Consider the following 22935-nt stretch of genomic DNA (forward strand, 5'->3'; position numbering starts at 1 on the left):
ACATAGACCAATTCATCCATTCCCTACGCTTCTCTGACCATCTTAAACAGGGGTAGGCAACCTAAGGCCCAGGGGCCGGATGCGGCTCCATCGCCTTCTCAATCCAGCCCGCAGACAGTCCGGGAATCAGCGTGTTTTTACATGAGTAGAATGTGTCCTTTTATTTAAAATGCATCTCTGGGTTATTTGCGGGGCATAAGAATTCGTTCATTATTATTTTTTTCAAAATATAGTCCAGCCCACCACATGGTCTGAGGGACTGTGGACAGGCCCATGGCTGGAAAAGGTTGCTGACCCCTGATCTTAAACCTACACCACTGACCAGCTTTAACCAGAATATAAATGACCTTATCTAGCCTCTGATCTCCGCATTCCACAATCCTTTTTTTGTCCATTCACTTTACCACGTCTACTCAGAGTAGAACTAGCACTGGGTTGAAATCCATTGGCTGCTGGAGTGGAGCTGGGTATAAGAGCACATATAGCTTTGACTATGCGCTGCATATTTCATTATTCCTTTATCATTTAGAGACAAGTCAGTACTATGTGGGTTGCACTGTGTCATTGGATACCTATAAGCACCAGTGTCTTCCTCTTGAAAGCTGGCATCCTCACCACTTCCTCATAGGACACCACATCCAACTGATCAAAAACTAGGAGGGAGAGAGAGACAGAAAATAAGATCCTTAACCAAGCCCCAAAGGTCCCCACACCCTGTCAATCACCTGACATCACAATGACACCAGGAGATGAACATCAGGACTTCAAAGCACCATGCGGGGCATGCAAAGAGTTTTGAAGCACCACGGCTCAACTGGCTTGAACAATGGGTGGTGACTTGAAGCCTGCCTTCTGCACGGATCTTCCCACTGAGGAACTCTTGACGAACAGCTGCATCACTCCCTGCCCTGCACCAGACATCTCATATGGTGCATGTGGTTTGGGGGAAAACAGCCTCCCAGACTGAATTAACACCTGTGCTGGGCCAAATTTGACCCACCGACTAGAAGCTCCCAACCCTTGGTTTCACCCTGAAGGCAGGACCCCCTTGTGGAAGAAAGGAATGTGGGACAACAATGGAGGAGGAGGGGGACAAGAAGGTGCTCACTTGAGCTGTGCTTTGCCAGGTACTTGTCTTTGCATTTCTTCTTCTTTCCGAAAGGGCTACAGCTTTGGGCTTCACTGGGGTTGCTCTGGGGCATGCTTGCAACGCGCCTGCAGGAAAGGGGAAAAGGTATGTTGTAGTAAGAAGAAAGTGGCAATAAAATCAGGCCTCCTCTTTCCCTTTCCCTGACCAAAGGCTGGGAGCAGTGCTTCAAACCGATGGCTTAAGGCAATTATCTCTGTCCTTCAAAGTGTGTGTGTGGGGGGAGAGGAACAACAGGTTTGAGGACTTCCTATGGCAGATGTGGGGGAAATTTGGCCCTGAATGATGATGGTGATGATGATTACCTCATTTAATTTCTATACTGCTCTTAATCCAAAGATCACAGGGTAGTTCACAACATAAAAATACAAATTCCATAATAAAATTAAAACAAAATAAACCAATAACCACCATACCACAAACACATTTAAAATACCATGGAAAGTTTAATCAGCTGAAGGCCTGGTTATAGAAAAATGTTTTCACCTGGTGCCTAAACATGCAGAATGAAGGCAAGCCTCTCCTGGGAGAGCATTCAACAAACAGGAAGAACTGCAACTCCCATTAGCCCAAGCAAGCAAAGGCTAGGGGTGGTGAGAGTTAAAGCTCAGCAACATCTGGATGGCAAAAGGTTCCCCACATCTGTTCTGTAGAACTGAGGCATGGATCTTCAGGAACATCAAAAGGCAAGTGTAATGATTCGTAGGTCAAAATGAGGACGCATTGGTTGCCTCAAACATTTGAGGTCTCGTTTTGGCCTTTGGAGCACCTTGGCTCCTCTGAAGCCAACAAATCTATAGCATTATTTCTGTCTGTGAGAGTCTGTGGTTTGCAAAAACCTCTGCCAAATCAAAGACAGGCTCTAGGGCTGATGCAAAACCAACAACTGGAAGGGGTGGAATTAAGAGTTTTAAATATTCATGAAAAGAGAAGGCAAGGAACCCGAATGCCAATATGAAGATGCTGCAGGCCACTGGTCTTCATATGGTGGGTGGCAAAAGGAGCACTCCCACCAAGTAACAAATATGGAAAAATAAATAGGTCCCCCAAATAGGTCCCCCAATGCATGTTTGGGTCAGAAAAGGTTGAAGATGTCTGCTGTAGGCAACACCAGAGATCCTGTCACAAGATGGGAGGAGCCTGAAGAGATCCAGCGGGGAACCTGGAAGGGAGTGGCACTAGGCAGGCAGGGACCTCATCCAAAGGACATACCACTCCTGTAGCTCCAGGGAAGGGATGAGTCCTGCGGATCCATTGGAAGAGCCCTCCACCCGGCCCTGCCACCAATTGCTGTCATCCTTGTTGATGATCTCAATGATGTCTCCTGTTTGGAACTTCAGCCCAGCTTCTTTGCAAGGAATCAGGCTGTCCTTCCGGGGGTCATAGTCAAATTGGGCTTTCATGAACATCTGTAGCGAGAGAGAGAACCAGAGCTCAAGATTAAAGTCAGGAAATACCCTTCAACTTGCAGGAGGTAGCACTGCGTAGGCAGGCAAGGGGTTAAACTGGATGCAAGAAAGACTGGAATGTAGAGCAGCCAAAATTTTAATAATTGTTTATAAGTCTGTCTACAGTATGATGATGATGATGATGTTACTGATCTGCAATACAGCCATTGCTTATCCCGTTGTAAAGAGAAAGCTGCTGCCAAATCGATGGACAGCTTATTATCTGAAGTTAGCAGGATACGCAGCTGACCTCTTAAGTCTTAAGACTTCCCTTGTGAAACATGAAATACATGCTAGAGTAAACAAGGACTATTGTGTTTAACTGCTTAGCCGGAACAGGAAAAAAATCAAGTATTAAAGCCTCCCTATATGGGCTAAAATTGTAAAACGAAAACACAAGAACACCAGCATTTGCCAAGAGCAATTTGTCATTTCAGAAGCAGAACATGAGTCCACTTCTTGGCCTAAATGCCTATTATTGGATACCTTCAAAATTAGAGACCAAGGTTTCGTTTTTATTTTTCTCTTGAAAGGACATGCTTCATGGGCTACGTTGTTGCAGGATTTTCAGGAACTTCCTTAATACAGCTAAACTCTGGATTAAACACAAATTCCACAACTATAGGCTCAAATGCTGAAAGTTCAGTCCAATTAATATTGATAGGGATAGCTCTTTACACATCATCATGATCTCACATTGCATGCACACCCATGGGCACATTTAACAAAAGCCACATTCCCTCAAAATCCTGGTTTGCAAACCCACCCACAAACTATAGTTTTCAATGGCGGTGGTTCCGTTAGGGGAAGCATTGTGGCTTGTCAGACAGAACACCCCTCTTCTACTCCCCCTGTGCACTGTTCAGGGTTTCTGGGGTTGGGTTTGGCGGGGTGGGCAGGGCTCCATGGGAGGAGAAGGGGGGGGAAGCCCCATTGCACAACTTGAATCCTGTGCATAGATTCATATGGTAACCTCTGTTTTGAGTGGGCCAAGGCTTGCAGCATTAATAGGTGTAACATAAGCTGTGGTTGGTACTGGAAAGCGAGGGAGGAAACTCCTCCAGAGAAGGGAGGAGGAAAAGTAAAAGAATGATTATGCAAGCCTATGCCCCACTCCTGAATGTATTTAAGCAAGGTTAAGAGATTTGCAATGACAGGACTGCACTTGGAGCCTTGTCTCTGAAAAATGTATAATCTGAACACAGCTTTAGTTGTGCCAATATGTGCCTTCTCCATTTCAGCAGCCAGGACCCTTTTTCAGCCAGAACTCACCAGAACTCAGTTCTGGTGGCACCAGTCAGGTAGGTGCCATTACCATTATAAGAGAACAAGGGAGGCATACATGGTGAGTTCTGGCACCTCTTTTCCTAGAATAAACAGCACCGCCAGGACCAGAATTCCATTCTCTTTCAAACTCCTCCCTGCCCCGCCCCCCCTTCTCATGTTACCTTCACACTTTAGGAAACGCAGAAAGCTGCCTTATACCAGGTTAGACACTTTGCCCATCTGTGTTTCTTTCAAAGCAAGCAAGCAAACACAAGGGATTGCAGAAAGGGATGGAGTGATCCAGGTCGGGACTGTGGCCGGGGCAGGGGCATTTCCAGGTAAAAATTGCTCACTGTAACCTGACACATCTTTTAAAACTGAGATGCCAGGGATAAAGCCTGGGAAAGTATATGCTCACAGAGCTACAGTTCCTCCTCAGGCTTCCTTCAATGCGTGGGTAGGTAAGAACCCTTGGACCTCATAGTGCAGAGCAGGGGTCCCCAAAATAAGGCCTGGGGGCCGGGTGTGGCCCAATCGCCTTCTAAATGCGGCCCACAGACAGTGTTTTTACATGAGTAGAATGTGTGATTTTATTTAAAATGCATCTCTGGGTTATTTGTGGGGCATAGGAATTCGTTCACTTTCCCCCCCAAAGTACTATTCCGCCCTCCCCAAGGTCTGAGGGACAGTGGATCGGCCCATGGCTGAAAAAGTTTGCTGACCCCTGGTGCAGAGCTATTGTTGCTTTTCTTTCTGTTCCCTTTGTGAATGATGTCATGGCCTTTGGCTAGTGCAATTCTCCACACCAGCCCAGCACCTCTCTTTACTCAATGCACACTAGTCTCATTTGCCACTTTGGCTTCTTCCCCACCATCCTTTGTCCTGGCCATCTCATGTAGAGTGAAGGTTGCCAACTGCACCTCTTAACAGCTACAGAGCAAGAGGACATTAATGAAGGGCCATTTCTCTCAGCACTGGGTCGCCATGCCTAAGGAAAAGCTTCCCCTGCACAGTTTCTGCTTTCCAGGCAATGGTTAAATAGGCCAGGAAGGGCGGAGGGAAGTGTGAGAGAAAACACATTTTGTGGGCTTGGGAGTGGATGGGAAACATATTGTGAAATCCCAGAAACCAGCATCGTCTCCGCAGAGGGTTCAGCAGCGGTTAGAGGGTGGGGCCTTAGCTGCTTGAGTACTAACTTTCCCTTCCCTATGAGTAGGAAGAGTAGAATTGCACAAGTGACTCCAGAGTCATCTTTCTGCATGTGACCCTGCTGCCCAAAAATACTATCTGTTTGCCTTCTAGTGCCTTGCTTTGGGCCTCCCTGTCAGAAGAGATATGGAAAGTGGGCATCCGAACAGGATATTTTCAGTGGTGCTGTCCGAGATTTGGAACAGCCTTCCAAGAGAAATCTGCCTGGCCCATCACTGCTCACTGTAAGGTGGGCAGTAGAGTAAGTTTTATTCTGGTAGTCTTCTATTTCATGCAGGGCATTAAGTCACAATGATCAACAGGTCATCCACATGAGGGGGGGGATTTGTTCGCTGCTGGCTACATTAGGACCAGCACTCAAAGATCGGAGACCACAATCAGTCTATGTGATGACTGCTGCATGCATTTTTTTCCTACTGTAAACTATCTTTAATATTTCCAGTTACAGGTGGGTAGCCGTGTTGGTCTGCCATAGTCAAAACAAAATCGAAAATTCTTTCTAGTAGCACCTTAGAGACCAACTGAGTTTGTTCCTGGTATGAGCTTTCGTGTGCATGCACACTTCTTCAGATATCGAAAGCTCATACCAGGAACAAACTCAGTTGGTCTCTAAGGTGCTACTAGAAAGAATTTTCGATTTTGTTTTATCTTTAATATTTTGAGAGGCAGGGAACGGATTTTGATAATGAGCGCAGGTGACGCTATGGGTTAAACCACAGAGCCTCTTGGGCTTTCCGATCAGAAGGTCGGCAGTTTGAATCCCTGCAACGGGGTGAGCTCCCATTGCTTGGTCCCTGCTCCTGCCAACCTAGCAGTTCAAAAGCACAAAGTGCAAGTAGATAAATAGGTACCGCTCCGGTGGGAAGGTAAACGGCGATTCCGTGCACTGCTCTGGTTCGCCAGAAGTGGCTTAGTCATGCTGGCCCCATGACCCGGAAGCTGTACGCCGGCTCCCTTGGCCAATAAAGCGAGATGAGCACCACAACCCCAGAGTCGTCTGCGACTAGACCTAATGGTCAAGGGTCCCTTTACCTTTTTAGATGAGCAAAAATATACAGATACAGCATGTCTTATTTGTACAAATTATTTTCCCAGATGCAGAAATCCAGTTTGTTCTTTTCGTTTTCTTTTGCTTAAAACGTGGGTTCTATCAGTGCAGAATTTGACTATTATTTTTAAAACAAAGAATACACGACTGTTGCCATATGGAAATAATTAATGAGGAACGAGCACTAAAAATAGGACAGCCGTCTAATTGCCTCAAATTAGACAAACTCAGAAGGAGAGGAGAAAAGCGACTGGCTGGATGTTCTGCAGCTGGTGGAATTCACACGAGGACTACTCAAATAATTGTGCTGCATCATGTGGGTACAAAAATGGCAAAACAGAGACACATTCATGAACCCACGCACCCCTCAAAAAACTGAATTGGTGCAGAGAAAGAATCTCCTGGCTTCTTATAACAGATTTATTGGAGAATTTAATACGGCACAATAAAATAGCCCAGGAAGGAAAACAGCAGCCCAACAACTTCAGGTATCTGCATTGCCTTAGCAACAGAAGCACAGCACAGGCCTCTACATTGTCTTGATAACAGCTGCACAGCCTCAACAGTACCACAAGTGGGCTGATTTCTTCAGGAAGAACTTGACCGGCCCCACATCCCACATCCCCATACAGTGTCAGTGGGTGACAAAACAGCATGAAAGAGTGAAGAGGAGAAGATCCCGCTTTGAAGGGCAACTGATAGGCAACCATACCTGAGCACAAAGGTAACAGGTACCCAAACACACACTGTCTCACACACAGAAGGCCATAAGCCTGTTATTTCCTGTTTGGCCCAGCAAAAGAGGATGACTTGAGAACTGTCTGGCTATCTATATTACCATGACAGGTGTCAACTTCTGCTCACTCACATGCCTGGCTAAAAAGACTACTAGGCAAATTATGGGTGAATATACCTGCAGCTTTAAGTCAGGGGTTGCCAATGTGGTTTGTGGATTACAACTCCCATCATGGCCAATGGTCAGGGGAGGATGGGAGATGAAATTCAGCAACATCTGGAAGGCACCACCTTGGCTATCCAAAGCAGGTGTGGGGAATCTCCCCACCCTCCAACCTCTGTCTGCCCCTAGGGACTCTTCCCAGGAACACCTCTCATGGGCCTTGATCCACTGATAATGCCTCTTGCTTGCTTGGGTATAAAGCACCCTACTGTACACAGGGAATATGTACATCAGTTGCCATGCCCGCTTTTTCCTCTGGCTCCACCCAAGACTGGGCCCAGGCCCCAGACAGGTGAATAAAAGGGAATGTGGTCCTTGGGCTGAAAAAGACTCTAACCCAGGGGTGGGAGCCCTTTCTGTTCAGCCACCCGCCTGACCAACCATGTGTGAATCAACCGATGCCACCATGACATTCTCCTTTGCCTGCACAGTTCAAAATCAGGCAAAGGCACCGAGGTTTGACCCCAACACCAACCAGTCTTCACCTGCCCTGCACCAGATGCAACCGACGACACCAGGATTAAGGCAGTTGGGTGCAGCTTGGGAGGAAATTAGGTGATAGATCAATTATTTTCCATAAACATACCAAATTCCCCCTTTCAAGCAATCTGAGGTCACATTCACACCCTACATTTAAAGCCCAATTTTGCACTTTAAACAACCATGGCTTCCTCCCCCCACCCCAGGATCCTGGGAACTGTAGTTTGTTAAGAGCGTTGAGAGTTGTTAAGGAGATCTCTAGTCCAACAACTCCCAGAGTTCCCTGGGAAGAGGGATAGATTGTTAAACCACTCTGAGAACTGTAGCTGTTTGAGAGGAACAGGGGTCTCCTAACAACTCTCAGCATCCTTAACAAACTACAGTACCGAGGATTCTTTAGGGGAAGCCAAAAACTGTTTGAAGTGGCATCACAGAGCTTTGAATGTGTGGTGTGAATGTGGCCCTAAGTGTGTGGTGTTGACGAAAGGATTAGGATAGGGGTGGTGGAGACTGCATAGGATTCCCAATGGTCAGGCAGGGATCTTGACTCCACATCCTCCATGATTAGGCAAAAGCAGAATGCTGAAAAAAACAACAACAACATACCAATATGCACCTAATTTACATACCAGCTGCGGTTCTGCGTGCAGAATTTTTGGTTTAGAGGCACAGAATTTAAGCTCATGCAACCAAACCACTGCTTTGAAGGTGGAAGTGCTACCACCTACCTGGAGGGCAGGAATGCGGCTTTGCTGGTTGGGAATGACCTTTAGGGAAATGGTTCCCTTAGTTTCTTTCTGATGGACAAAGGAAAAGGAGAGAATCAACCTCTGCTAAATCAGCCACACAACGCAGATCACAACCTCTTCTTGCATAGCTCAGGGCTCCTGCAGTTGCAACCTGTCTCCTAGAACTGAGAAAAGCTGCACCAGCTAAAGTTCTCTCTTCAGTGCAACTGTGAAAAGCATATGAGACAGAGAGATGGTACTTCCTTGATGGCACTTCTAGTTTTCCCATCTTAAATTTCTATACTTAGCTTTCAGTGCAGAGCTGCCCAGGCATTCTGTGCCCACAGAGCAGAGGTGTACAACCTCTGGCTCTCCCCATGTTTGTTGGACTACAACTACTAAGATCAGCCCCGAGGTTTCTGGAATAAAACTCCCATAATCGTGATCATTATCATCAATTATGTACTGCCTGTTGCCAAACTAAGCTTCTAAGGAGTTTACAAAGTATAAAAACCAGTTACACAAACATTAAAAGATAAACATCCAAAGATACACAATGAAACAAAGCAAATCCCATTAAAACAAGGCAGTAATTAATCATCCCTGGTCACACCAGATTGGAGTTTCAAGTCCAGCAACATCCAGAGGGCCACAAGTTGCCCATCTCTGCAGTAAAGAATCGGGGCTAATGCCAGCTTTTGGTTTCTCCAGGATATTCCAGTTGAGCCTGCTTCTGGCTCTCATATGAGCACAGTCCTTTTCTACACCTTGCTGATTTCAAGGCAAAGTCAAAAGAGGCTCCCAGCAAGAACACTTTAATTTCCTGCTGGTTTTTTTTTCTGAGCTGGGAGAAATGATAAAACAAAGAGGTGTGGGGGTGGAACCTAAGGTCCACCGGCTCCTACAGATTGGAATAATCCATGCTCAATTATCTTTTAAAAGGCCAGGAAGAATCACAGCAGGTTGCTGCTCCTGAAAGAGAAAACTCAGGTCCCTCCATCCCTGGTACCTACCAGTATCTTCTGCAGCTGGTCTACAGAATGGTTAGCGACACTCTTCCCATTGATTTCTAGGATCTCATCCCCCACATGAAGGGAGCCTGCCAGAGTAGGAGACATGAACCTCATGAAGCAAGGCAGCGCCAACAACAGACAAGAGTCTTAATAGTAGCTAGAGAGGACAACAGCTACTGATAAACAGGCACCACACTGGCAACTCCCGGGACTAGGCAAACGGCTACACTTTTACTAGATTGTAGTTAGAAATGAAAACATTTTTTTAAAAGCACATCACTAGCAGCAGTTTAAACATGGTACTTGTGAGACTTGCATTACTGAACTGAAAAAAAAACTAAACTATGAATTCACATGAGTGAATACACCTGAAATGCTTCAGAATTGGTTTGCTTTTATAAAAACACACTGTGAACCCACTACTTGAGCTATTGCTGCTATTCAAGCAAAAGGAGCTCACTTCCTAAGTTCTTCCTTAGAGAGTTAACAGTTGTTTTGGACAGGAGAGAAGGGTGGCTCCTTTCAAGCCCAGCATCGGGAGCAGGTATGGCCAGGGGCTTCGCAAGGGCTCTCGGACTCAGAAGGCCTGATCGCTGACTGGCCTCATCCTGCCAACCCATGCTGCTTCTAGCAGCCACTCACCTGGGTGCTAGCAAACCTTCTGAATGAAAGCCAAGCCCATCATCATGGGGGGGGGAGAGCAATGTCACATGTGCAACATCAGGAGCCAGAAGTGAAGCCGAATGCGACAGCAGCACAGCTTCAATGGCCAGTGCCTTCTCCTTCTGCTGCTGTCAATGGCAGGGGGCTGCTTTGACCCTCCTGCCACTCCACAGCAGCAGCAACAGGAGGAGGAGGAGGAGGAGCCAGCCACTGAAGCCACACTGCAGTTGGCTCAGCACCCTCTGACTGGGGGGCCCAAAAGGGCTCGGCTCCCAGGAGTTGGCGCCCCTGCCCACGATACTGGAATAAGCAAAGTGCAATGCCTGACCTCGTAATCTAACATGGAAGGTGGCATATCAAAGCCAGGCACTGGCTTGGGTCCCATTCAAAACCACTGCCATTGCTCACCAGTGCAACACGACCAGAGGCCTGGCAGCTGAGAGACTGGTGATGGAGGGAGAAATGTCCAGCAATGAACATCAGCACCAGGCAGAGGTCCCACCACTGGCCCAAACTCCTTGGTCTTTGGTACAAGGAAGAAAGATCTACTCTGATCTACATTGGGGTGCTTAGCTGTCCAAGTCATCTGTTCCCCCCACCACTAAAACATCTCTATTCTAAAGGCAGAAGGGAAACTCTCCATTCCATCTAATGGGGAAAGGAAGAATTTGCCTTTCCAGGCAGTGTAAAATCTCATCATATTCTCAGACAGGGACATATATATATATATATATATATATATATATATATATATATATATATATATATATATGTATCCAAGAATCTATGGCAACCAGGAGCTGGAGGAGGAAATGACAGGACTGTCACCCAAGAAGTTATTGGGTGGTTGCTTTTATTTTGATTACAGTCATAACTTGGAAGTCAAACGGAATCTGTTCTGGAAGTACGTTCAACTTCCATAATGTTCAAAAACCAAAGTGCAGCTTCTGAATGGCTGCATGAAGCTCCTGCAGCCAATCGGAATCAACAGAAACCCCATTGAACGCTCAGCTTCCAAAAATAGTTCGCACACTGGAACAACCACTTCTGGGTTTGTGACGTTCGGGAGCCAAAACGTTTGGGAACTAAGCTGTTTGACTTCCAAGGTACTACTGTATACATTTTGTGGTTTTATATTTTGATTTTGTTCTGTGAACCAACCTGAGACCACCAGGTATAGGGAAGTAGGTATATAAAATTCAATACATAAATAAAATAAATAAGTGGGCCTGGCCTGCAGAACTCAGGAGGTAGGAGGAGAGACACAAAAAGTAGAACTAGTTGGCTCCAAAAGTAGAATTGGGCTCAGGCTCTGCCAACTGTTGGGTCTCCTTCCTTTCTGCTCAATAGACATCAGCCTCCATTGGCGCTGGTTCCTAGGGATTTTAAAAAAAAATTAAAATCCCCAGGCCTGCAACTGCTCTTTACCTTGCCTGTGGATCATGCCTCCATGGAGGATTCTGGCCACCATACAGCTCTTCTTCTCATTCAGCTTCAGCGTGATACCCTGGAACAGAAAGTCTGTGACAATCTGGATCAAAGCTACAGTACGAAGACTTTGCTTCTCTGCAGAGGCTCCTCCTCGCCTATCTCTGTACCAGAGGCAGCCCCAGGAGATGCGCCCAGGAGGGGAGACTCCTAGCCTGACTCAATCTCTGTTCATTTCCCTTGTACGTAACAGCTGCCAGCTAACACTTCTCTTTCCAGGTCAAAACTTGCGCAAAGGGTTGGCAAGGATTGGGATCTGCCAAGGGCTCCATACCCCAGTGGGGGATCCATGCATCTGACCAGAATACTCTGAGCCTGGCTTATCCTCTTCACCGCTGCAACCTGCTTGCTCATCTGCCTTTCACAGAGAATGGGTCCCAGCTCAGTAGTAGAACATCTGCTTTGCATGCAAAAGGCCCCAGGTTCTATTCCTGGAATCTTTAGATAAGACTGGGAATGTCCCCTGCCTGAAAGCCTGGAGAGGTGCTGTCAGTGTAATTAGATGGACCAATGGGCAGCCTCACTCTGGCCCAGACAGCAATGGGGCAGATGACAAGAAGGGTCGGTTGATGCCACTGCCTGCTTGTTGATAGCTGCCACATAGGTCAGTTGCTAAGAGTGTGAAACTCTTAATCTCGGTGGGTTTGAGCTCCAAGTTGGGCAAAAGAATCCTGCATTGCAGGGGGTAGGGCTAGATGACCCCATGGTCCCTTCCAACTCTACAATTGGCTGGCAGTAGCAATAATAAGATTAGAGGAGGAGGAGGAGCTGCAGATGGCAGCAACGAGGAACTAGACTCACTGGGGATTGGAGGCACTGGGGGTATTTCCGAAACATGGGAACTGGCACTGCTTCTAGGACAAGAATGGGGAACCCCTAGCCCTCCAAATGTTACTGGACTCCAACTCCCAACAGCTCCAGCCAGTATGACCAATAGTCAGGCATGATGGGAGTTGTAATCCAACTACATCCAGAGGGCAACACGTTCCCCGTGTTCTAGGTCTTGCTCCTGGAGGCTCCTTCCATGGCTACAAGAGAGTTAAGGATAGAACATCTCTTAAGTGAAGAGGAAATCTCAACTTCAGCCAAGCTGCACACAGCCAGAAGCTTGGAGCTCATTAAAGCCTTTCACCTCTGTCCGTCTAGGCCCAGGAGTTTGCCCAGGACCAAGAGAAGTATTCCACCACCACCACCCCACTGCCTACAACCACAAGGACTTGAAGCACTCTAGTTCCACCAGCTCACCATGGGCTCCTCCGCGACCTTTTCAAACTGGATGAACCTCATTTTCCGTATCTCCCGGCCATTTGCGTGGGCTGGGCTGCCCAGCGTGGCTGAGCCATTGGAGTAAATATCCTCGGACACTGCATTCATTGAGGATGGAACTGCCTGTAAAGGCAAAACAAAACAAAACCCCAAGTTTAGGAGCACTACCCAGGCCCTGCTGTATCCTGGTTTCCCAGAAGCCACGCAAAACTGGAAACTTTAGCCCAAGAAGTATTAAACTCGGCCGTCCATTCCCTATCCCTGAGTCAATACCGTGCTCATGATAGCAGCTGCTGGGTCCTAACACAGCATGGATTTATGTTTTGGCTGCCTAGCTGCTACATGTTCTCTCTCTTCTAGCCTTTAGTGATCGAGGACAGTCACCTTCAATGGACTCAGCTGTTTCTGAAAACATTACAGCCATGGGATGACAAGTCAAATTGGCCACAATCATGGCTGCCATATACTCTTGGCTAACATGAATGAATGAGTCAAAATCTTGCACCAAGGAATGCTTATTCCCTCATCTTATATTCAGCAAAAATATCAGGAGTGCACTTTTTATGCATGACCCACTCTGCCAAGACAGAGGAGAGCTCAAATTTAAGACCAGTTCATTTTAGAACAATCTGTTTCAGAGGTTCTGAGACTCAGATGGTTCACAGAAACTGTCACAGAACAGGGTAGAATATCCATACTTGCCTTTACGCTTTTCTTTTCCTGCCAGAGATCAATGTATTTTTAGGGCCCGGTTATTGAAAAGGCTAGCAAGTCCCTGGCTGGAGTCCATGATTTTAATAATATTGAGCTAGTTTTAACAACGATGCTGGTGCAGAAGAAACATTTGGTTTTTTTTCATACTTAATCCAGAAGCAAAACAGCTTTCCTTCCCATGAAATTGATACTGCTCTAGTGGTTGTTCACATGTTACATTCAACCAGTCTACAACATGTGTACCTGCATACTAAAATAATTTAGCTATACAGTCGTGTAGTTATTAACATGTAATGTTCCACAAGTGTGCAGGCTGTGTACATAGCAGCTGAGCTGTACAAACTGACAAGTGTTCACTCTTTCACACAAGCATTTGTACATGTGTGGAGACATCTTGTACCTGTGTCCATTGTAACATGGGAACAAGCCTACAACTGCATGGATGGCACCTTCCTAGCTAGGCTATCAGGCTGTCTGAGCAAACCAGCCAGCTCCGCCATGCCCCAGCAATTTTCAAAGACTCTATGGATGAAAAAGTTGAGGAACAACTGTTTCATTTCATTTGCTTGATTTTATCTTTAAGTTGAGCAAGAAGCCTTTGGGGAACATGGGGTTCTGGTTGCCCAAGAACTATACACTCCTGTGCTCCTACACTTTGCTGGCAGGGTGGTGGTGGGGGATTGTCAGCTAAAAGCTGAGGTGCACTTAGAGATGAAGTTTGACTTGTGTCCAGTTGCAACCAGTGCTTTGAAAACATATGCACTTAAGCTCTCTACGCCCCCCACCCAAACCACATTAAATGTTGTTCTTTTACAGACGGGGATGGGGGCTACTTGCAGATGGGCTGCTTATTAACAGACAAACAAAATGTGGTTGCTAACCTGCACTTCCTAGGACAATTATGCCTTCACATTTCTAAATGCAAAAGGTCTGGTAAGAAAAGTGAAGGGAAATGGCATGCTGGAAAGTGTGGAATAACAACCAGATGCTTGCAACATCGTTCTAAGCCTCTGCATGAACCTACCAGGATGAACGCTCAACAAACAGGCAGCATTGTATGACCTCTGTGCAAGTTTTGTACAAACACGCCAGCATTAATGTTCAACAGCCAACCGTTCCAAAAGCTCCTACAGCTTGTGAGGCTTTGCCAGCAATTGCCCACACATCATCAAACCTATGATTGCAATTTACATACATAAGATAGAATCTTCTTGTGTGTAACGAAAGAAAAGAAGGAGGGGGGAGGAAACCCCAGCTTCTCGGATGCTGAATTCTGGACTCCGATCACACAGCCTGAATTTGGATAGAACTGCAGACTGTGCACTGGTCTGGCACCGAACCTTCTCTCAAGAGAAACAGGCCTGCACTTGAACCAGCTTTCAAATGCTACACCAGTCTTGCAAGTCCTGGGAGAAGAAGAGTTAACACACACAAACCACGAACCAGAGTTCTGGTCAACCTCAGAATGGCTGTTTTTAGGGTAAAAAAGCGACAACTTCAAAAGACTGGATGACAAACATATATTCTGCTTCATTCCAGTAACAGCAGCCCAAGTTCACCCATGCGCAAAGCCACATTTTGAAGGATGCCCCCTAACCAGAGTCCTTTCACATAGTTCAGCCCTTGCTCCTGCTCTTATCTTCCAGAAGCAGACAAAGGACACACCGTATTGGTGATTAAAGCCTGTTAAAGAACAAAAGCACAACAAAAACATATTAACAGTCCCTGGAAAGGTCTTATCTCTTCTAGACTGTAAGCTGGTTTCAAGCAACTGAGCATATATAAACAGCACTGACTGTTTTCCATTTCAATGTCAGGGTGGAAAGGCGGACATATTTAGTTCATTAGGCTGGTGCAAGACTGTTGGGGGAACTGGGGACAAAGTCTCCTCCTCCCCTACCCACTTCTGCTAAAATGGCACCATCCTCTCAAGAGACAGAGTAAACCCATCTACACCAACCCGGGCCTCTAAAGCAAGGATGGGTAATCTTTTGGAGAGAAAAAGGGCCACATAACCCTTGGAGGCAAATAAGTTGTGGGAAACTCAGATATATAAGCTAGGCGCCAAATGGCTCCTTAAACCAGGGTTACAGGCACCAATACAGAAATGCTTAGTTGCACTTTTTGACCAGATGGCTCAAAAGTCGTATTTTTCAGAATGACTTTTTGGTTCCTGAAATTCATTCTGATGGTGCAGATAAAATATCATGGATAGAATTCTACAGGATGCGTTGCTACATATTGGTGGGAGTGAGAAGGGTTGTAGCAAAATTGTGGATCACCCCTTCTTTCTCTCACCTTTATTCATTCGCCATCCATTCATATTCTCTCTTCCTCTCTCTGGGGTTGGAGGGTGACACAACAGATGCGGGTCTGGTAAGCAGGTTGCACATCTGTCCTCTAAGGCTGTGGTTCAAAATTAACTAAGTACTGTGCACCCCTTGTCTTTCAAAAGCCAAGCCACGGGCCCCCTACTTTTGAAAATATTGCTATTTCTATGGTAGTTTATGTGAATGTTGCCACAGACTCTGGGTGGATTACATGGACCCCCTGGGGACCACTGCAATTGGGAACCACTGCTCTAAGAAACCAAATACAGGTGGGTAGCCGTGTTGGTCTGCCATAGTCGAAACAAAATAGAAAATTCTTTCCAGTAGCACCTTAGAGACCAACTGAGTTTGTTCTTGGTATGAGCTTTCGTGTGCATGCACACTTCTTTGTGCATGCACACGAAAGCTCATGCCAAGAACAAACTCAGTTGGTCTCTAAGGTGCTACTGGAAAGAATTTTCTATTTTGTTTCGACTAAGAAACCAAAGTTATACTGCCTCGGAGAAAGGAGGCTCTGTCTAATTATAACAGTCAGTTGCCATTGACAGTCCACCATTGACTAAGGCTCATTAGGGTCTGCTGCAACCCTTACAATCGCAGAACATTTAGCTCAGGGGTCAGCAACCTAAGGCCCATGGGCCACAAGTGGCCCACGGGGGTTGTTTAACTGGCCCATGAGCCACCCGCTCAGCGAGTCCCCACACACTGCACTAAACCAGCACAGCACGGGGCAGGGACTCACCTCCATGACGCCTGCAAATCGCAGGCACGGGTGCTTATGCACACACACAATCCAGCCCACAGAGGGATCTCCGCTGGAGTGAACTGGCCCAGGTGAGGTAAACCTTGCTGACTCCTGATTTAGCTCAAACCAACTTCACGTCTTATTCACATATCCATTAAAGCGTCGACTTCTTCTAATAACAAAGACAGATTTCCTACCTCCTTTCCAGTTTGGATGAATACATATACACTCACTGGCTTCCCTGACCAATACAATACTCTCACCCATTTACTATTTCTGAGCTAACCTCACGAGGTTCAGTTTGCAGTACACCTCATTAGCCCCCTTGGCCTACCCTGCCCAGTGCTGTTGGCATACATCTCACTGCATGTTCAGCTCGTGTTTTCTACCATTCCTCTGGAGACAGCTGAAGCACCACGACCTTCCAATCTGAGCCTCTCCAAAACTAATGCAAACAAACCCAGATGTTCCTGGTTAGATATTAGCCTATGGGTTTTACCACTTCATTTAGCAGGCTCTGCCCATCCACACAGAAATCGTTGCTAGCCTACGAAAGTGATTCTTAAGTGCTTCGTACCAGTAGTGATTAAACACCTGCAAACATAGCCTAAAGCAGGGGTAAGTCAATGTGCTTCCTTCCAGCTGTTCTTGGAGAGCCAGTGTGGTGTAATGGTTAAGAGCGGTAGACTCGTAATCTGGGGAAACGGGTTCGCGTCTCCGCTCCTCCACATGCAGCTGCTGAATGACCTTGGGCTAGTCACACTTCTTTGAAGTCTCTCAGCCCCACTCACCTCACAGAGTGTTTGTTGTGGGGGAGGAAGGGAAAGGAGAATGTTAGCCACTTTGAGACTCCTTCTTCTTGGACTCCAACTCCCATCATTCCTGACTACTTGTCACGCTAGCTGGGGCTGATGGGAACTGGAGTCCAACCACATTTGGAGGACGTCACATTGGGTACCCATGGCCTAAAGGAAACAACATTCATACCAAAACCACAGCCATGGACAATTGTGCAGCAGTGGGTCTTTGGAATGATTTAGAAGGGAACAGAGATCCTCTGGGTTTACAGCGCTGAAGAAGATGGACCACTCGGTTTTGTGAGAACAGGATGCTGGACTAGCTGGGTCTCTGGTCTGATCCAGCAGACTCTTCTTATGTCCTTTTCCCTCTGCCTTAGCAAAGTTGCTGGTGGCAACCCTGGCCTGGGTTCAAAGTGCCCGTCAGGGGAGCTGACTCAGCCCAGAGTCATCTCTTATCTGTTCTTCCTTCCTTGAAGCAGCCTGTCACACAGTTCAATGCCAGACCTCTGGGCTCAGCAAAGATTTCCCCAGAATACAGCACATTCCAGGCCATTAGGCTCAAAGGTTGGCCTAGTCAAGATATCCCCACCCCCTACAGAGTCCTTTCCCCCAACCATCAGCGTAGCCAGGATTTATGTTGGGGGGTGCAGGCTTTAGGCTAGGGGGTGGGCAGAACCTCAGTTAGTTAAGTATTTTGCATTGATTGGCTAAGCCCATGTCCCCAACCTTTGCTTTCTGGCTAAACAGTGCCTTGTCCTGAAGATAATCCGGATGTAATCAGGAGAAATGAGGGCTAGAAACAGGAACTTGGGGATTTGTGGATAACAAAGCTTATCCTTGAGCGTCAGCAACCTTAGCAGTAGCAGTAGCAGAAACCCAAGCACCTTCGCAGAAATATATGTAGCAGCAGGGAAACCGCCCTCCATTTCAAATTTCCCACAATGACCCAGAGGTGGTCATGCAGTGACACTCTTGAGGGACTGTGGAAATGGCGGGCAGATTCTCAGACCTGGCTGCTATTGTCAGGGAAATTAGGCACCTGTGAAGCAGCAGGCAGCCCTCATCAAGGGCCCCCACCAATATGGAATGGGACTCACCTCAGAGCACTTTCTAACCAGGAGGAGACCTCCATTCTCTGGGCAGAGAAGGGTTTCTGGGCTCTGAAGTGGTTCCACCCACCCTAGTCAGCCACCAGACTCCCCTGACATACTGTAGAACCCTTCTGGGTCAGGCTAGGACTTTGCTTGAGCAATAAACAGTTCTAACTCCTTGGCTTGAAACTCTTGGGAAGCAATTCTAGGTTGCAACCCCCTGGCTCTTGGTCAACAGCTCGGACAAGCTTAAACTTCGCCTCACTTTTGATGAATGAATAAAGGAATGAATCCCTGGTATGTTTGCAGCAGATGCCTGGTAATCAGGGCATCAAAACCCTAGTGTGTTTGCTGGGGTAACAGTTGATCAGCATCACAACAGAGCACACACAACCCACCCACTCTGGGCAGCTTCCAACATATTTTTTAAAAAAATAATAATAAAATTCAACAGTTTCTTTCTTTCTTTGTTTTAAAAAAAAACTTCCCTAAACAGGGCTGCCTTCAGATGTCTTCTAAAAGTCAGATTATTGTTTATTTCCTTGACATCTGATAGGAGGGTGTTCCACAGGCAGGGTGCCACTACCGAGAAGGCCAAAACAAACCAGGAATGGGGAGCCTGTGGCCTTTCAGTTGTTGTAGAACAACTTCCATCATTCCTGGCCATGCATGCTGGGGCTAATGGGAGTTGAAGTCCAATGACATCTGACGGGACACAAGTTCTCCCACCAATGCACTGGTTCCCTGTAACTTCACTTCTCATAGTGAGGGAGCCGCCAGAAGACTCTTGGAGCTGAACCTCAATGTCTGGGCTAAATGATGAGGGTAGAGGCACTCCTTCAGGTATACAGGGCCGTTTAGGGCTTTAAAGGTCAGCACCACCAACACTTTGAACTGTGCTCAGAAATGTACAGGGAGCCAGTGAAGATCTTTAGGACCGGGTGTTATATGGCCCTAGCGGCCGTTCCCAGTCACCAGCCTAGCTGCCGCATTCTGGATTAGTTGTAGTTTAGAAATAGAAATACTTTATTGTCACTGCACCACATGTTTACAGTGAGATTTCCAGGTCACTTTCAAAGGTAGCCCCACATACAGTGCACTGCAGTAGTCGAAGCAGGAGATAATTAGAGCATGTGCCACTCTGGCGAGTATAAGGATGAGTCCCTGTGGATCATACAAAGTGCTGTGCTTCCCCATCTGGATCAGGTGGCAAATCAGGTTCCAAATGCAGCTCTCTCTATCTGGTCCTCAAGATTCTTTCCAGGCCCCACACCCTTCCCAATAGCAACCTCCGTGAGCATTTTTGGTAGTCTGGAACGTGCCCTTTAACTCTGAAAATGCTTGTTGTTTGCTGGTATAGGCAGGGGTGTAGGTGTACAAATCAGCCTAATGTACAAAAGTGGTATATAGTTATATATTTTATTTTAAAATCTGTATCTCACTTTTCACTTTTTCAAAGAGGCTTAGGGCAATCAGATACATAATGCACAATTTATTTATTTATTTATTTTAAAAAAACAAATTAAAACTCCAAAACATAAAGCCCCGAGAATTTAAAATGTCAAAAAAAGATCTGAGAAGCATTCAAGGCACAAAAGCCTCCTGAAATAAAACATTTTGAAACTCAGTAGAGATTTACATTCACTGCTCCACTATTTTCGCCTCTGACCCCACTCACTATTGGTATGCGGCCCCTGAGAGGCTGCCCAGAATGAAATGTGGCCCTTGGACTGAAGATGATTCCCATCTGTGATCTAAATGCATTCCAAACTGGTTCACCACAATCCAGTCCATCTCCCCCATCATGACCTCCCCCAAAAACAGACCAGTTGTTTTTCTCCTGCACAGTTTAGTCTTTGACCTGAAACTGTCCTTTTGGAAGTTGGACCTGAAGGGAATATGTTTTTCTGCCAAGAGGCCTAGAAATGTGATGCCGATGCCGTAAGCACTTGGATTATCTTCCCAGGGCTTCCTGAAACTCAAGTATTGTAGACAATTGTGCCAGTACCCAACCCACCCAACCCCAGCTTTCTTTTTCAAGGGAGGAAACAGCTGCATGAGGTTACAGCTGTCACAGACAAATCCCAGAACTTGCCAGATGCAACAAAGCATGTCAGAGACAGGCCAGCTCAGCAGAATTCAGCAGCAGCAGCAAAATACTAGCTACTGAGTATGAGGAAGTGACCAAGGGTCCAGATGGTCTGCTATGTCCAGGATACAGATGGGGCTTCTGTGACCCTCCAGATCTCATTGGACTCCCATTAGATCCAGTATGGTCCACTGGTTAAGGGTGCTGGGAGTCAGAGTCCACAATTTATCTGCAGAGCCACAAGTTCCCTATCCCAGGGAAACCCTAGGGTGAGAACAGACGAGGAGGACTCTATCGCTTTATCACTACCCGAAGGAGTCTCAAAGCAGCTAACATTCTCCTTTCCCTTCCTCCCCCACAACAAACACTCTGTGAGGTGAGTGGGGCTGAGAGACTTCAGAGAAGTGTGACTAGCCTGAGGTCAACCAGCAGCTGCATGTGGAGGAGCAGAGACGCGAACCCAGTTCACCAGATTACGAGTCTACCACTCTTAACCACTACACCACACTGGACAATCAGTGCCTTGGTGACTCACTACACTGGTACAGTGGAGAGGTGGAAAAGACTGAAATGGTGGCATCCAATGAGCTATTGAACTGACCAGCCCCATTAGTGGAAGCCCACGTAAGGACTTCAGCTAGTGCAATGGGGCTTTCCCCCGACCTCCCTCAAGTTAGGGTTGGGAGAACCCTTTGAACAGCACGTGAGGGGAGGTCCCATTCCACTGGGCAAGCGAAATGCTTGTGCCAACAGAACATTTAGGGAGGAGTGGTGCTGAATTCTCCTCATATTTTTACTCACAGAGGTGACTAGGCAAGGCAAACTTTAGTATTTATACAGCACTTTCACATCAGTGGGATTCACAGGAGGAGGAACTACACAAAAGAAGTGGGAACTAGGGAAGGGGTTTTTTGAAGGAGTGCCCCGTTCAAGGTTCAAGCCAGCCATTCACTCCAAACAGGGCATTCCTCTCCCCAATGAATTCTCCATTTTCCTATTTTCTTTCCAACCACCAACCAGTACTCCGTAATAGATTAACATGATCCATCTTCTCTGTGGTGTATTTTGAGGGCTTGGGACCGTTCACGTTTTTGTTTCATTCTGTTAGTTTTCTTGAACTTCTGCAAATCTTGGAGTTTCCTTGACCATGCCAATACCACCGCCTTATTTCAGGTTTGGACCCCAGTTTCTGATGGCACTCACCATCCAAGTTTGCTGTAGGAAGGATAGCAGCAGCAGCAGCAGCAGCAGCAGCAGCAGCAAGCTTTTGCTGCCTTTTTGCAAGCAAAACCCAAGGACTTTTGCTGTGTATCCAAAGCTGACAGCTGGTCTAGCGATTTCTTTTCATTACACACATCTTAGCGGCAGTTTTAAAAAACCAAACAACCCAAAAGCAGCCTTGGTGACTGTTACAAGAGGTGGCACAGCTGCAAAAGATAGTGCTTTATTCTTTCTCTGTTTGCCATTTACCACTCAAAAGTGCCACCCTAGTGCAGTTTCAGGTGGGTATTTAAACAAACAACAGCTCTTTTTTTTCGAGGAAGGAGAAATGAGCAAGGCTGCTTTTCATTTTTACAGATGGCGCTTCATTTGCATTGCCTTGTAAACATGTAGTTTCCCCCAAAAAGATTGAAGAAGCAAAGGCAAGGGCTGCCATCTCTCCAGTATGTGAATGGTCAGGTCACCTGACTCAGGTGTAAATCCAACAAACAGATGCAGGTCTTGCTGCTCCCAGTTTGGGAAATGCTCTGCAGCTCTGACAAAACAGCACAAGATGGAAATCTTGGAAAGGAACAAACAGCTTCTCCCATCATCAAGGGTTTCATTATAATACAAAGCAGTCAAATGTAAAGCAGTGCATTAAAATATTTAAACATTAACAAGACTATTCATTTCCAAGTCATTAGTTCCTTTAAAAAGCCACCTTCCTGGCCTGAAGGTCATGCAGAAACCTAGGTATGCTTTACTTGATTCTGCAACAGAAGAAAGGAAGAAGAAGGTGGGCAGAACTTCTGTGCCTAGTAGGCTACTGTAACCAGTTTGATATGTGGTACTTAAGGGACTGGTTCTTCTTACTATGGGTGGTCAACCTGCATCCTGTCTTTTCACCAAGGAACCAAGAGCAACACATGGTTGCCACCCCTTTTATCCACAAAACAGCCCTGTGAGGTAGGTTAGATTAGGAGCTAGTGACTAAGACCAAGATCACCAACTAAGCTTTGTGGAGGAGAAGGAATTTGAACCCAGGTCTCCCTAGGCTAAAGTTGAACGCTCTAACCTGCTCTCTAAAATGCTAGTTTTCTATGTGCAAGGGTGGTTTAGTTATTTATGCATCCATACACTTTTGTTTACACCAAGAATCAGTCCGTCAACAAATGCTCAGGCTTTTCCTTTTAACAAACAAACAAACAAACAAACAAACAAACAAACAAACAAACAGGCAACAGCTCAG

At 46.4% G+C, this 22935-nt stretch overlaps 1 protein-coding gene across 1 annotated transcript in view; it reads right to left on the minus strand.

Annotated features, from left to right (window-relative positions):
* MPP1 (membrane palmitoylated protein 1) overlaps positions 1–22935 on the minus strand; it is a 33361-nt gene that overhangs the window by 5106 nt on the left and 5320 nt on the right. Inside the window, exons 2-8 of the mRNA XM_033138191.1 lie at positions 12694–12837; positions 11389–11467; positions 9298–9383; positions 8285–8353; positions 2360–2556; positions 1109–1215; positions 573–653 (exon numbers count right to left, since the gene is read on the minus strand). Coding sequence (XP_032994082.1) covers positions 573–653; positions 1109–1215; positions 2360–2556; positions 8285–8353; positions 9298–9383; positions 11389–11467; positions 12694–12837 — 763 coding nt within the window. The remainder of the gene's footprint in view (positions 1–572; positions 654–1108; positions 1216–2359; positions 2557–8284; positions 8354–9297; positions 9384–11388; positions 11468–12693; positions 12838–22935) is intronic.

This window comes from Lacerta agilis, chromosome Z (assembly GCF_009819535.1).
Source record: "Lacerta agilis isolate rLacAgi1 chromosome Z, rLacAgi1.pri, whole genome shotgun sequence".
Taxonomy (NCBI): Eukaryota; Metazoa; Chordata; class Lepidosauria; order Squamata; family Lacertidae; genus Lacerta; species Lacerta agilis.